Source organism: Blastomyces dermatitidis (assembly GCF_000003525.1).
Source record: "Blastomyces dermatitidis ER-3 genomic scaffold supercont1.3, whole genome shotgun sequence".
Taxonomy (NCBI): domain Eukaryota; kingdom Fungi; phylum Ascomycota; class Eurotiomycetes; order Onygenales; family Ajellomycetaceae; genus Blastomyces; species Blastomyces dermatitidis.
The window spans coordinates 587,005-602,480 of record NW_025544776.1 but is presented as its reverse complement, the minus strand read 5'-3'; the positions used below and the strand labels follow the sequence as shown (position 1 = coordinate 602,480).

Here is a 15,476-nt window from a genome sequence, read left to right as displayed (position 1 = left end):
TAATTATCTCGCGCTCAATCCGCGAGAAATCCGGCTCGATTGGCCTTTGATTTTGAGCAGTTGTTGCGGATCGTTCACCATCTGAGGCCCCAAGGATTCGGAGGCATTTAGCAGGGCGTTAGGAAGAAGGTTCTGGTCCATTTTTAACCCTCCAGTCGTCTTTTCAGTCTCAGCGTCTGAGGAAATCTGCCAGTCGTATCAAAGCCGCAGGATCTCAGGTATTCAGCTGATTGATGTATTTGAGGATTGAGCAGATAGATCAATAAGATTAGAGTAGTAACTTCAATTTTGAAACCACCCATTGTCTCCTTGTGATATTCCTTCAACAGGCGCATAATTTCCTTCCAATCCATCTGCTCTTCAAGGGTTACTGCGGCCTGGGGCCTGCGATCAAGGTTTTTTTTGTTGATATTGCCACGCATCCGGCTGGCTTAATCAATTCTGGTTCATAAGATACGCTTCCATCTGGATGTGAGAGAACAGAATACATTTCCCAGCATGAAAATCCCGCTTTTTGATCTCCTCCATGCCACGGATAATCACACGTTGATATAGCCGAAATGGTAGTATAGGGTTGGTTTTAGAGGTAAGGGTTCGGGGAGGTGGGCGATTGGAGTACTCGGCCTTTGAGCTGTGCCTCCTCCTCCCCCTCCTGTTCATCATCATCGCTTCTAGAAGCTCATCTCTATCTCGCGGAACAGGTGGTGGTTTGGGAGGGTTTTCGTGCCGTGTAGCAGGTATCTCTTTGCGGGCTGTAGCAGTCTTCGAAACGCGAGAACAACAGCGGGACGTTAGCAGTCATATTGAATATAGGCAATGGATGCGATAAAATTTCAGGATAAAAGATGCTGCTTTTCAAGGAGTATGAAGGGTTAGACCAACGTCCTGGCGCACAAATCTACTGCGTATACGGGGTAGACTCAAAGAAGCTCTGGGGGCGAAAAATCCCTGTAATCAGACCCCTGAAACTTAAGCCCAAGCGTCAGGGGTAACAAAAGATAGCGACGTAGGAGTGTTTTCTCTATCTACGACTCAAAGTTCTGCACCTCCTCCATACTTCAGCTGAATGATATTAAAGATCCTGCGAATACGTGAATATTCTAGCTATTATTTGTGTTTTCGCAGACAATCTCCCTGGTGCCAACAACCTGACAGAAGTTTGCATCCAGTGAATGAGAATTAACCACGCCCCAAAATAAACCTCTCAGAAAACGGCATATTGCCATTTACACTGCTGGGTAGGATTTGGAAGCGAATTCGATATTTCTATCTCTCTATCAATACAAGCAACGGAGTATGAAAAACAATTGTAAAGCAAAAAAAGTGAGGAACATGGTTATCGCATATCCAATCCAAACAGCACAGGGAACAACAGGAGCAGAACGAATGTTGAAACATAAGAGATAACATTCCATGTTTTTGTGGAAACCATCACCAAAATAGCCTCAGAAAATACCGCACAGTCCTGTTCCTGACCCCACAGCACCTGGTCGGGCCATACCAGGGGCAATTAGGAGATTACCTACCTGGTAGCATACAGTGTGGCATGGGCGCAGTAAATACCAATGGGTCGGAAGTGCAACACTGCTAAAAGAACCGTCGCAGGGAGAATTGGCAAGGGAGGAATTGCGACCTAACGAATCATCATTTTCGCTCGCCCCCGTTGTCGTCATACCCATCTAAAAGTATATCTCAGCGCCGTGGGAAAGGACTGTATAGTCGTCACGATCCAAATAGTAAACCCTACAAATGGTAGGCGGCATAAAAAATTAGACTGATTCCATATTCTCCATGACCTTTGACTCCTTCATCAAATTGGTCTTGCCGTTGCCCCATACTGATTCTTACTATCAGTTTCAACCTGCGGTGAGCCATCGCTAACAGCACATTCATTTTCTGGTGTTAACACATCTGCACCGGGGAAGCGCATATCTGGTTTGCAACGGTTCAAGGGAGAGTCGTTCCTTATTCTGCGTTTTCTGACCCTATGCTCGTTGGTTAATTTCGTCAGGTTAGGTGCCGGCCTATGCCTAGGCGCATTCGGCCGGGATACTGCAGCTCGTTTCAATGAGGCAATGGCACCAGCGGGTTCAACTCTAGTCGTTACGGGTTTCACGAGCAGTTTTACTGGAGTGGGTTCGTCCATTATCCGGCCACCGTAAGTTGCCGCAGAGCGTCCCTCCAACTTCGGAACACCGGATCCGTAGTGCATATTATTAGTGACTGGTTGGTGGACCGGATAGCCTCCGCTACATTGAAGGTCGGAGGATTGGGCAGTCAACTGCGGTTGCGCGTTTGAGAAATAATTACCGTAGGTGTTCCATTCATGATTGTCCATAGTCACCAAGGAGTGTACATGTCCCCGTTTAGCAGCACTGATGGGAGTCGGTTGCATCATGGGTTGAGGATATAAACTGGGTTGCATCGCCCTGTTTATTGGCATGTTCGCCTGCGCGTGGCCCAAAAACGGCTGCGATGTAATATGGGTGGCTTGTGCAGCTTGAGTAGCTTGGAGAATATGGGTAGCTTGCAGAACTCGAGGAACTTGGGCAGATTGGGCAGCTTGGGTAGCTTGGGTAGCTAGCGGAACTAGAGGAACTTGGGCAGTCTGGGGAGCTTGGGTGGCCTGGGTAGCCTGGAGATATTGGTAATGTTGTGGCATAGCAGAATTTGGTAGGTTGCCTAGCTCCTTAGGTCCCGCGTCGCAGGGTACGGGACCGTATCTGTGGGCAGGATTTATTATCGGTTGAGGGTATGCCGCGCCTTGGTTGCTGTCGCATAGGCCGTGGTTGATTCCCAGCTGATAAATACGTTGCGCATATTGATCCCATTCAGGCATCTCTTGGAATGAGTTAGTCGTTGAGCTTGAACAACGCCAGTCCGCCCCAGTATTGGCCGGGTCGCACATAGTGGCTGGCAAATATAAGAAAGAGAGGGGGAAGGAACAAATGCCTATCCCGAGAATGACAGTGGGATTTTAAGTATACTCATTCAATAGAAACGAATGTGATGGACTAGCATAGAAAGAATATGAAAATGCTATGCTAGCGATGAACTGATACAGAATAAGATAGAAGAAAAGCCCGGAGAGTGATTTATGTACGTTGGAGTACGAGCCAACACACATTTGAGAAGGAGACGCCCAGTATAATAGAGAAATGGAAGCGGCTGCGTCCTCCGTCATATAAGGGAAGGAATTCCCCAGAACAATCGTGACTGCAAAAGTAAGAATAATTACGCTCCAAAGGAGTAGAAAGAGTATCTGATGAAAAGGGGGAAATGTTTGAAAGTGGTAAGCATACCCAGCGTCCAAAATATTCGACTGAACTCATTGGTGCAGCAGGATTGTCTCAATCATTTGCTTTCCTGGTGAAAATTTAAAATTCAAAATTCAAAATTCAAAATTCAAAATTCAAAAAAAAAAACTTCAACCCAGGATTTCAACCGCATCAACGCATATTCTTTGATTCCGTCCAAAAAAGGCATCATCATATAGCACACGCCGTCTAGAAAGAATCGTGAATCAATAACGTAACCCTTCTGGCCTCTTCCAATCTGCCGTAGCAAACTTCGCCATGATCGAAGCTCTCACAGTAATCTCCTGCGGCTCTAGGTCCAATGAGTGTCCACTTGAACCTGGATCATCAACTCTGGCCGTCATAGCTCTAGCCATGTGGAGCGGCCCAGATACAGACGTAGATCCACCCTGGTCGTTAATTTCCACCGGGAAAACCTCACGATGAACCGTCTCCGCGAAGTCGTTGGCCTTCTCAATTGCGTCCATGAGTGGCTTCTTCCGCGCCTCCTTGGCTAACTTCTCCGCCGTCACGTCCATCAGCCGCCAGTTGACCGCCCGCACTTCTACAAACGGCATCATGAACAACTGGGACGCGATCTCGCCGAGTTTGGCAAAGTCGCGGAAAGTCGCGGAGAGGTTGGCGAAGACTGAGAATTGGCGCAGGCTGGTGGGGTTGTCGTCTCTGTCCGTGGGGACCCTCGACGAGGTGGTGATTGATGCGATATCAAACGCCGTTCTGGGCGGCTTCCTCCTGGCTTGAACTTTCCGCTGATACGAGCACACTGAGATGGGCCCTCTCAGCAATACGGTTCAGTTGAAATTCAACAAAAACGTCAATTTCGAGGGAAGGCCTGGTGGTCATGTTTGAGGTTTGCGCTCACGGAAGTTGGAGAGGGCAGTTGAGGTGGTATGTATGTATGTATGTACAGTACATTAGATGAAAGGCGAGAGTAGTCAAATGAAACATGTTGGGGGTCCCGGGTTGATCGGCCCTTCTACCAGCAGTGCGCTGGTGGTGAACTGAGCTCTTTTGCCCCAGTAGCCTACATGTACCCCTATCCTCTGTAGAATGGTGAATGAAGTAAGAAGAAGGGAAGAAAATGATATTTAGTTGATGTGAGTGACGGGCACCAGCAAGCAACACGTGATGGCAGTTAGACTCGAATGTTTTTTTACAGGCTGAGCAGCAATGTATGATAGAGGAGTGAAATTTCATCAATTTATTAAAAAAAAATAACAATGGATAAATCACAATAGCATGAGGCTAGAATGTACATGCACTTTCATCAATCATTCATGCAATGTATCCACACTCATTCATACAAAGCATCACTATATATATAAAGTGTGGAACCTGAAGTTATGCGTCATAGAAAATTACCAATGAAAAGAGAAAGAAGAAGAAAAGAGGGAACAGGCACGTTTCGCGTACATGTACTCCGTACGTGTATAGTGCTGCATATTTTAGAAGAGGAAAACCGGGCAAATAGGGAGAAACTGAAAGAAGCAACGATCGATTCCCCCCCCCCCCCCCAAAAAGAAGAAAAGAAAAAAGAAAAAAGCCCTTCTATTTATCACCCCTTTAGGAGCTTGCGCATCTGAATGCAAAAAAAGTGAGATATGATCGAGGAAAAGCCATGTATATGGATTTTGTATAGAAAAAGGAGGCCCGTACTAACGCCGGAAAGATGGGAAGCGGAGGAAAGAAAAAGAAGAAAGAGGAGCTATTATGAGACATGATGCAAGTGGAAATGGACATTGAAATAGAAATGAACGAAACTTTTTCTTTTCTTTTCCCCCCACAGCCCAGATACATACGTGCAAAACATCGCTGTTATTATGGATGGTTCGCTTGTTTGGTTTTTTTTCTTTTTCTTTTTCTTTTTTTTTTTTTCCCTCTCGCAGGAGCATGTATGGAGTAGCAAACTTGTCTGTTATGCGGCCCGCGGGGTTTAGAAATTGTGTCGGTGTGAGGGAAAGGAGGGGGGTAAAGGGGGAGAAACAGAAAGAATAATGCCGGTTTTATGTATCTGGGAGAAAGAAAAGAATGTGCATGAACATGAGTATGAGCATGGGCAAATGGTAAAAAAAAGAAAAAGAATAAATAAATAAATGGAGGTCCCAAAAGCCGTAATTCTAGTTTACTTGGTTTGAAGCCTGGCCGCTTGATCTTTGTCGCATCTGTTCTCCCAATAAATCAACAGAGCGCAGCGGACGGGGTTTAGATAGTTAGAAAGGAAGGAAGAAAAAGAGACGAAAGGAAAAGTAAGGGACAACAAAATATGAAATGATAAGTTACACCAACCCACGACAAACCCCCCTTCGATACGAAGAGAAACTTTTCCAGCCCAAAGAATACCCTCTTCTCCCTAATATCATTTCATTTCAGGCCAGTAGGTAAGGAAAATTGAGTTCATTCATTGTAACCATTGAAGAAAAACGACTCCCGTTTGCCCCGGTCCGGCCGCCGCCAACCAAGCCATCCATCCATACATGTCAAATAAAAGCGAGAATGTGTATCCGACATAGTGCCTAGTTCTGTTACGACGCCGTGACCGGCCCGTCTTCATCGGGCACCCGCAGCTCGACAACAGGCATGGAATCATCGTCATCATCTAGATCCGGCGGCTGCGTGATATTCTGCACGGCCGCCGTGGACGATGACATGTCTGCATCGTCAAATATCATGCCGTCCTGATCCTCAGAATCTTTCAGCATCGCTAGGCGGGATTCAGAGTCGCTGATGTCGCCACCACCGACGGCCTTGTTGCTCGCGTCATCGTCGAGGTCGTCATCGCCATCGCCGTCGGAGAAGGAGTTGGCGGGCGCGGGTATGAAACTTGGCCCCCTGCCATATGGCGGTGCGGCTCGGTCAAACGACCAGATGGGGTGGCTGGAGAAATTCAAATCGGAGCCAAAGCTGGGGTCAAATCCTTCGTCCTCTAGATCCATGCCTTCCAAGTGGTTATGGTGGTTGAACTCAGAGTACTCTGGTGGGCTGTCGTCATCCCTCGCCTGGATTCCGCCCCGCAAACCACCATCTCCCGACTGGTGAATTGCTCCGGCTCCGGTTAATGCGCTCGACGACCCATTGCGGGAGGAGCCGCCGAGGCGCAGGCCTTCCCCCGAAGGGGAAAGTACGCAGGAGTCGGTCTGTGAATCAGAGTCGGCAAACTCCCGATTTTTCGCTGTTTCGGTGACGGTTGCTAGGTAATCTCCGCCTAAAGGGACATCGGATCGACGACGATAGAATAGAAGATATGCGGCTGAGGTAACTACGGAGGCAGGGTTGTTCTTCTTTGTAACGTGAGAGTCTACGACAGCGTTAGCAGGTTCCACAAAAGCAATAATAATTTGAAAAAAAAAAAAAAAAAAAAAAAAAAAAAAAAAAAAAAAAAAAAAGGCCGAAGTATTCCTTACCATTGTATTCGTACCAAGTATCGTTAATAAAGTTCTTCGCATATGCCGTGTAATGCCCCCCACCAAGGCCACCGTAATGGTTATCAACTGCAATCAAATCATATATCAGGCTTTTCCCTTCTTCAGGCATCTGAACCCGGCCAGTCATGTCGAGCTCGAGCGGGAAATCGACAAGCGCGTCAATCTTATCTCGGAACCCTCTATTGGCGCTGAAGCGTTTAAGATGCATCACAAGAATATCTGGGCATTTCCACAACTCGAATTTCTTCGACGCGCGCCTGTGCTCCTTGCAGCGAGGACAATACCAAGCGTCGTTTTCGGAGAGGATCTCCTCTTTACCAAACTCATCCAGGCACTCGTCAAGACTGATTCCGCACTTTTTCCGCGTCTGGCGCAGTTTACGTCTCTGTTCAAGCTCAGGATCTGGCAGAGCATCGATACTCAGCCACGTCGCTGAGCCTCGTAGTGCGTCATCCTCAAGCGGATCGCCGGCAAAGAGGCCATCATATGCGTTTTCATTCCAATCAAGAACAATGCCCTCTCCAGCACGAATCAGCGGGATAGCGCCGGGAGGCCCATTTTTGGACGGCGCAGACTTGAGTTTTCGGCGTCCAGCGCCGTGAAGAATCGTGGAGGGACTTGAATATGAATCTGAGCTACTTTCCGTACCACTGTCATCCTTGGTTTTCTGAGAGCTAGAGTCATCAGAATCATTATCATTGGCGCCCCTTGAACGAGCGATATCTACTCTACGAGCGGGGGCGTTAAGTTCGTCTTCGCTGCTAACAGGACTAGTTCCACGGCATGCAGGGAACTTTTTCTTCGCAGAGGTTCGCTTGGCTTGTTTTCTCGGCAGTCTAGAGGCCATTGAGGTAAACTCTTTTATCTCATCTACAGTAGACCAGCCAGTAGGCACGGCGTCGGTTGATCGCATAATCTTCATTTCGAATAGGTTGCGAAGCATGGGCGGTATGAAACTCCTAGGTCGAAGAACTTTTGGAATCGAGGTAGTATCACCTCTGACACTCGATTTGGCTTGGGTGGATGAATCGGAGCTGTCTCGCATGGATACATCAACGAGACCATCCTCACCGTCGATTGAGGAAACCTTGATCTTGGGGTCGGAGAAGTCAAAGTCGTCGTCATTGGTCACAACGGTATCAGAATCCTCAGCAGCACTGGAGTTCATTACAACATCCCCTTCATCCTCGCGAAGGATGTCTCGCGTCGTCAAGTTGGCCACATTCCGCAGAACCTTGCGAAGAATGCTATCATAATCATATGCCTCTTCACGCGTAACGATAGTATATGAAGGAGCACCGAAGAGTTGCCGTGTGACCCTAGCGCCCTGCTGTTTGACGACGCGGTTGAAGATTGGGATGATCATTCGATCGCACCCGGGCGACTCGAACGCCGGAATTTCCTGGTCGGATGTATTGCTGTGGGAGAAAGCGAGGCTCGAGTAGGCGGAGCGTCGGGGGGGCTTATCTGGGTCGTAGCTGGTAGGCACGGATTCTACCTCGAAGATGCCGATGTCATCTGAGGCAGTGATTTGGCATTCGGCAAGGCTCGAAGTATTCTCGAACATTTTGTAGAACTTGTGCTTGTATATTTCAGCCATCACAAGCCTATTGGTATCGACACCTACTCTTCTCCCCACATATTCCTTCAACGCCTTGACGCTGGCATTTTTGTCGATGTCAACATCCACCCGGACGGGGCGAGAATGAAGCGGGAAGAAAAATATCTCTTTGCTCCAAAGGTTCTCAATCGGGAGTTGCAGGGTGAGGTTACTGAATGGATCGAAAATGATGCTAACTTTGTCGCACACAGGACAGACCACAGTAGACTTGTACATTCCAGCGAAAAGATCAGTAATTACTGAATCATTCCGTGCTTTGTAAATTTCCCAGCATTTGTTAGCAAACTCCTGTAGAGCAGCGCTGTTGCTAACCATGTCGTCCGTAGAGTCTGGCTTCTCAATATATGGTTTCTTTTGGATCCTGTTTAAATCCTCCTGTAAACCATCCAGCAGGAAGAGCACAAACTCCTGAGAATCTTGTTGCCCATAGCCGGAGAACGAAGGGCCATATCGGCCAATCGTCTGTTTAAATTGGCGAGGAGCAAAGGACGAAGTGCCATTCTCATCAAACAGTTGATGAAGCAGGTTTGCATAGGCTTTGGCCACATTCCCATCGTGAGAAAGTGGATTGCCCGGGTTGAGATCTTTCCTGTACTCATCGTCTGTAATATTGAAAACGAGAATTGTCAGAACACAAGATCAGCCACGACAGGGCTTTTTGGAAAGTAATCAATACTTACCAAGGAAATAGTGTGTTAGCTCCTCTACACTCCGAACGCACTGCAACGCAGAGTTCATATAGCAACTATTTCCAAGGTTACTCAAGCCGGTAACGCCACGGGGCCGACCGTCTTTCTGCTGTCGTCCCCTGGCAACAGCTCCAATCGCCGGCGATGCTCGGCCGCTGGCAGTGGGGATTTTGCCCTTGGCCTTGTTCTGTGGCCCGACCCTAACTGCAGTAACCGCAAGTCGATTTGAATATTTACCGGCGCAATCGGAAATCCACTCTCCGCCTCCGGGCCCACCGATTTGTTCCTCGAGCACAATGACGTCGTCCCCCCCCAATCCCGCAAGGTGCAAGGTGAGGCTGCCGTTATACTTCGGATTGGACGTTTGGTCTTTCATTTCTAGCAATTCTCGCTGGGATCCCTCTACAAGAGCAACAAACTTATTCACGTCCAACACAAGACTGTTGCCCGCACTCGCCGTCAGTGTAGCGCCAGGGGCCGGAGACGCGCTTCTCGAGGCCGCTGGGGTAATGATACCGGAGGTTGCAGTGCTAGTCAGGCCCTCGAGGATTCTCCAAACGCGAACCTTCGTGGACATATCAATAGTTGCCAGGGTCTTCACATTCCGCAGCCACTGCTGGAATGGTGTATGTCTGCTAGCCAAGGCCTTTATAGGAGCGCGAGCCTTTTCTTGGGCAAGCTGCGTAGATGTCTGTGAAGGGTTGGGCAGCTTCAGGATGGTAAAAACTGGGGGGTTAAGTTCATATTGGACATGTTCCACGGAGCCGGCGGTTGTGTTGTGGGCGTATCGAACAATCGCAGGGGACTCTCGCGAAAGACCGTACCATTTCATGATTAATTCCCATGCATCTTCGGGAAGCACTTCAAAGTCTTCTCCCATCTGCAAGCCAGGTCGTAAGGGGACAAACTGCTCACCAGCCTCGTCCGTGTACGTAATTGACGGGTCTGTGACCAGAACCAGGTCTGAGTTGTCAACAGGGCCAATCTCACCCTCCGACGCGGTCTTATCAACTTTCTCTCGCTGCAGGTCACCTCCATTTGAGCTTCTCGAAAGGACACGTCCAAGCCAGTTCGCAGAAACCACATATCCCTTCTGCTGATCCTTTAGCGGCTGCATCAACATTCTGGTGACAGCGGCGACTTGCTCGTCAATTGGGGGGCGATCGTGGTTGGCATGAGGGGAAGCCTGGGATTTAGCGTCCTCCCGAGTGGATGAAGTATACGTCGACATGCTCGATGGCGTGGGATAGACACTGTCCGAAGCTAAGCTATTGGTGTCCTCTGCGGGGGAACATTTAGCGCTTCCATGCTTCGCGTCTGCCGCCGAATTATTATTATTATTATTGCTAGTTGTTGTTGTAGGAGTAGTATCTTCCTGGCCAACCATATCCACAGAGACAGCTCTACGTTGTCTCGTTGGTCGCTCTGCTTGTTTTTTGGCGTTCGACGACGCATCCTTATTCTGATCCTCACTGCCACCGAATGAATCGGAGCCCATCTCGACATCCTGAGGTTGGCGGTCATCCTCGCCCATTTCTGCCGCTGGCCGCTTCACGGCAGGCGTGGAGTGAAATTCCTGTCTGTCATTTTCAGAGCCATCATCTGGTAAAGGAGCAGACGAGCCCTGCACGCCTTCCGACGCCGACATACCTACAGGGGCTTGGCCGTGGCGATTCGAGATAGATTCAGCGTAAGGAGTGCTCCGGGAACTCGCAGCGGTATCTGAGGAACCTGGAGTAGCGGATCGAAGGTTCTGTTTGCGGGAAGACGGCTTCTTTCGACGACGGGCTGGGGGTTGTTTAGGGTTGGCGGAACTATGTCCAGGACCAGATGAAGATGGGGCGGGGTCGTTCTTGTTGCTAACTGAGTGTGGAGGAGTGGGCCCAGGACCAGTTTTCTGAGAATTTCTCCAGACGGGTGTAGGAGCGTGAATAGGAGACGCAGCAGTGGCACTAGCAGTTGAAGTGCTGGTCGTGGGCAGGGCAGAATCACGAAGACGACTGCTGGCACGTCTCCTCCGCCTCGAGGCGGATCTTGAGGCAGATGACGGATTATCCTTTTGGAGAGAAGGAGAGGCAGGGCGCCCACGGGCTCCAACTTTTCGCTCTGTAACCTTACGTCTCTTTGAAGAAGACGTGGTGAAAGTGAGCTGACCACGGGCTGTGGCAGCTCTGGATTAGTATAGAGGGGAGAGGACAGGGAGAAAAAAGAAGAAAGAGGAAAACAAAGAAGAAGAAGAAGAGTAGGATGGAGGGAGATGGAGAGGGAATAATAATAGCGGACACGAGGGAGGAGGATAAAGGGCGAGACTGGTAAGCAGGCGGCGTGTAATGTACTGTATGAGGTATTGTACGTATATGTATATGTATTATAACTGCCAAAACAGACGAGAGACGGCTGTGGCCGGGCTTGGTTTTAGCTGCCGCTCTACTCCGTACCAAGCATAGTAAAAGTAGCTTTTTCTCTCAGCCTTGAGTCCTCATGATATACGCTGCGTTGACTGCTTGTTTGCAGGCAGCCTTGTTTCAATATGGTAACCTAATTTGTTCAAATACCGTACCGTACCTTACCTTACCTGACCTGACCTGCAAGGCTGCGATGTATTTGTCTGTCTTCCGCGGGCGGCTAAATAATCCCCCCATACCAATAGCTGAGTTGGTCGCCACAACTTGTTCATGTTTATGGCAAAGATTGACCCAACGCCAATAAAATTAATAGAGACAATTAAGTTATTGTTATAATATATAGTTTTATTGCTTTTGTTTAATCTCTCTTATATATATCTCTATACAGAGTCTACTCCCTGTTCTATGTTCTACCTGCTTGTTAGGTTACTCTCTATGTATTGTTGATTAGAAGACAAGAACCATGACATGGTTGTAGATGCCACTGAAAGAAGGAAGGGATAATAAAGTTACCTAGTCCCGTTCACAAATATAAAATAAATTGAATACTAGATGATGCGCAAAGGAAGCAAAAACACGACATGGAAAAAAATTACGACAGCGTTCATATGAAAATTAGATATATTTTAGGTTCATGGGAAAATAATAATAGTAGACGTTGTTCTCCTTAGAATGGAAATTAAAAATGGCAACAGCGAAATTAAACTATAGCCCTGTGTTAAATAACCATGGCATGCACGTATTGCTTTAAAAACGGGGGGCGGGCGGGATGATCAACTGTGATAGAAGGTAACTGCAATTCGACAAGCTACGTAACTCAGTGGATAACAATCTTGTCCACTTCTTCCTTGGCCTCGGTCCATGTCTCGAGGTTCTTCCGCGCCCAGTCCAGATGGCAGCGGGCGTAGGATACCTATAGAGTGAAGAATTGGAAGTTAGACCGAGAGCCGAGAGTAAGGACATTTTCCCGTGGTGAATAAAAGCAATGGGAATGGGAGAAGAAACATACCATATACCGTCGCAGATCATCTTCTTTTTCTTTCTGGAACCGTTTGAGATCTTGCAGGACGCCAGCACTGGCATCCTTGACATCCTTCTCGGATACTTCAAGAGCTTGCTCCAACTATGAATAACAATAAGAGAGCTGGATTAGCATACTAATTTTCGTCTCGAAGTGATTATAGGGTTTGGAGATGTTAAAACAAAACTAACCTGCAACAAGCTCTCTTTTGTTTTCCCGATCTGGTCTCGCCGGGTTCTCTCAGGATCAACATCGACAAATCCATGAACCGCATGGCTAATTCGCCCGAATATCTTATTCGTCACGAAGTTACCACTGGGGCTCTTACGGTGACCTGGTGAAGGTGATGGGGGTTGCTCGAGTGTCCGCTGAGGCAGACCCTGAGATGCAGATGGCTGCGGAGAATCACCACTCCCTGGTGGGAAATCGGAGTCTATCGACGCGGTATCTTCGGCATTCGACCTCGTTGCTTCTGGTGTTCCCGTCTCCGGTATACTGGGTGCAGATGAATCTGACAATGTCCTTCTTGGCTTTGGGGATCTGGCGTTGCTGCCTGTGCGGTTCAGATACTGCTCAATCCTTTTGGCTTCTAGCTCGCTCCGTTCCAAGGAGTCTAGTAATGCCTTTTTCTTGCTGAGCTCGTCCCGAGTTATCTCCTGCTGGATGCGCTTGAGGACGCGGTAGCGGAGAACATTCCGGACGACGCCAGCAAATTGCGCGCTCTCCCTCATTGGTTCTGCGAATGTTGCACCTAGCGTCGAAGAGAGCTCCTCAGTCTCAATATATGAAGTATCAGCTGCCTGTCCAATTCGCTCTATCGCTGCGGCAACTGTGACGGAAGGTTCAGAGAGCGAAAATCCATTGTACCGGGCGCCAAGCTCCATCAGATCCGCGGCAAGCGATGATAGATGCGTCAGTGTTCGCCTGTTTACTTTTTCGATATTTCCTTGCAATAGTAGTTCGAGCTCACGGGTTGATGCCTCGAAGTTTACAAAGTATGGGTCTAGCTCTTGTTCACTTAGATTGCGAGATGTTGGCGGGAAACGGCTAAGGAAAGGGGCATTTCCCGGCGCTGATGATGCATGGTCTGAAGGAGATGGAGAGGTGGTTGAAGACGACTTCAGCTTCGCGGATGATGAAGGAACTGGAAGCCAGGCATGGGCGGGTTTCGGATTTGCGGGGTCGAGCGGAGGGGCTTTCAGGCTGTTTTTGGGAATGGAGGAGACAGGATGTGAATGAAGTACTTCGTTCTGTCAGGAAAGTTAGACACTCGGTTTACATACACCAGCCAGTGACCTCTCATTGGACGGGTGCAACTAACCCAGCTTGCATTCGGGTCTAGAAACCTCCACCACACTCCGTCCTCTCGGATCTCCTTCATCCGCCGGCATCTATTCAAAAAGACGGCTAGCATACGTTTTCGCAAGTCGATAATAGAGCTATCTTCTTTAGCCTTAGTAGGTTTCGCCGCATAATCGGCCATTGTATGCTTCTCAGGTATGGGAGGGATGATGAGGGTAGGATGAAGGCTAATGAGAGTAGCGCGCAAAGAGCTAAATTCAGAGTATCGCCGTCGAACTTCCAGATCCTGTACAGTAGGCCGTGTCAGTGAAATCAACAATAACAAAAGGAAAAACATCAAATCCCCGGCTGTTTACTTACCCCCGTTCGTATTGTATAAACAATGAAGCTGCCTCCACTCTCATGGTTCTTGCCCGCATGAGTGATGAGGATTGGAAGCTCCGGATGCTCGTAGAGGATCTGCTCTATTCGGCTTTGGTAGACCCCCTTCTTTCGCGGACAGTTTTGATTGTCTTCGGCATGCTCATAGTCCTCCGTCTCGTCTTGGCCCACATCATGGCTGATTGGACTGTCTAATCGGGATACATAGTCTGGAAGGGGGGGGTCTAGGGTCGAGGCCGTGGATTGCGGGGTGGAGGGAGCTTCGAAGGCTGGGAGAGTATAGGGTTAGTTGGAAAATCCACCAGTAAGTAAAAAAAAAAATAATAATAATAATAATGATGATGATGTAGGAAAAGAATTTCTCACCGGGGGACGCAGCGCCTTCACGGAAAGGATCAGTTGCGGCATCAAGATGGCGATCAAAGGACCCATAGGGGTTGTTGTCCTCGTCGTTCCACATCTTGCCGCAGCAGGCTCAATATATCTCTAGAGGCTCGGCCGACGGCGCTGGGAGACCGGAAGCATGAACGGAAGAATTGCAATCGGGAAAAAGACGGAATAGGATATCGACCACAATGTTAAATAGAGTGTGTTAGACGTGGTACGAGACTGGAGGCGCGATGTAGGTATGAATGTATGTAGTGATTCTCAGTCAGCTGGCGGCTAAATAACCTGTTGGTTGGTTCGGACGTTGCAGCTTGAGTGAGGCGCAAGGACTCTCTTCCTTGGCTGCAACAACGTCACTAAATAATCCAACACCAACACCGAATCAAAAGATAAATAAGTTACCAGTTGGATATTTAGTATATAAAGAAACAACGTTTACCTTTGCATAGCAACCATTTTTGAACTTCTCGACCCTCTTTCTGTTTATCTCGATTTAAAGATAGAGACGGAGCAATGGATGTTCCACTGCAATATGTGCTCCCCAGGCTGCACAATAAATAAGAAAGAAACTCTCAACTAAATAACGTTATCAAGTTCCCCGGTTGACAGTTATTTAATTTACTCGGACCAAAAGCCCCAGTGGCAAACTCGATCCCAGCTCGATAAGGTCTAAGGGCATTGATCGATGGCTACTCCAGTTTCACTACGGAGTAAATATCCACGCTTTCTGTGGAACTTATACTGGAACATCACACACTATGGCAACATGATGACCGTATGGCCTCCAGCAAATTTTCCTAATTGATTTCAGCCTCAAGAGGAACTAAGATCCCCTCGTCAAAATTTATCTTCCCTGGCGGTGAGGACAGATGTTGTTAACCATATCGTCTTCCTCACATAGGACTCTCCCAGCCGTCTACTTTGGCCGGAA

General features: G+C 48.3%; 4 protein-coding genes across 4 annotated transcripts; all 4 read right to left on the bottom strand.

The window, feature by feature from the left end:
• Positions 1 to 143: 143 nt before the first annotated feature.
• On the bottom strand, positions 144 to 2,942 carry BDCG_02501 (uncharacterized protein; the record flags this gene model as incomplete). The annotated part of the gene is made up of 4 exons (XM_045418043.1): positions 1,849 to 2,942; positions 1,539 to 1,633; positions 458 to 762; positions 144 to 384 (listed from the first exon to the last, which is right to left on the bottom strand). The coding sequence occupies exons 1-4, from the start codon at positions 2,906 to 2,908 to the stop codon at positions 144 to 146; spliced, it is 1,701 nt and encodes a 566-aa protein (XP_045274715.1). The 5' UTR covers positions 2,909 to 2,942.
• A 581-nt stretch (positions 2,943 to 3,523) lies between these two features.
• Positions 3,524 to 4,160, bottom strand: BDCG_02500 (uncharacterized protein; the record flags this gene model as incomplete). Its single annotated transcript, XM_045418042.1, has 2 exons — positions 3,524 to 4,080; positions 4,106 to 4,160. 2 exons carry the CDS (start codon positions 4,158 to 4,160, stop codon positions 3,524 to 3,526), a joined length of 612 nt encoding a protein of 203 aa, XP_045274714.1.
• Positions 4,161 to 4,426: 266 nt separating this feature from the next.
• Positions 4,427 to 11,297, bottom strand: BDCG_02499 (ubiquitin thiolesterase). Its single transcript, XM_045418041.1, has 3 exons — positions 9,041 to 11,297; positions 6,719 to 8,962; positions 4,427 to 6,612 (listed from the first exon to the last, which is right to left on the bottom strand). Exons 1-3 carry the CDS (start codon positions 10,695 to 10,697, stop codon positions 5,840 to 5,842), a joined length of 4,674 nt encoding a protein of 1,557 aa, XP_045274713.1. The 5' UTR covers positions 10,698 to 11,297; the 3' UTR covers positions 4,427 to 5,839.
• Positions 11,298 to 11,786: 489 nt separating this feature from the next.
• Positions 11,787 to 15,153, bottom strand: BDCG_02498 (sorting nexin-41). The gene is made up of 6 exons (XM_045418040.1): positions 14,525 to 15,153; positions 14,138 to 14,427; positions 13,797 to 14,063; positions 12,667 to 13,725; positions 12,464 to 12,577; positions 11,787 to 12,367 (listed from the first exon to the last, which is right to left on the bottom strand). The coding sequence occupies exons 1-6, from the start codon at positions 14,616 to 14,618 to the stop codon at positions 12,272 to 12,274; spliced, it is 1,920 nt and encodes a 639-aa protein (XP_045274712.1). The 5' UTR covers positions 14,619 to 15,153; the 3' UTR covers positions 11,787 to 12,271.
• Between the last annotated feature and the right edge of the window lie 323 nt (positions 15,154 to 15,476).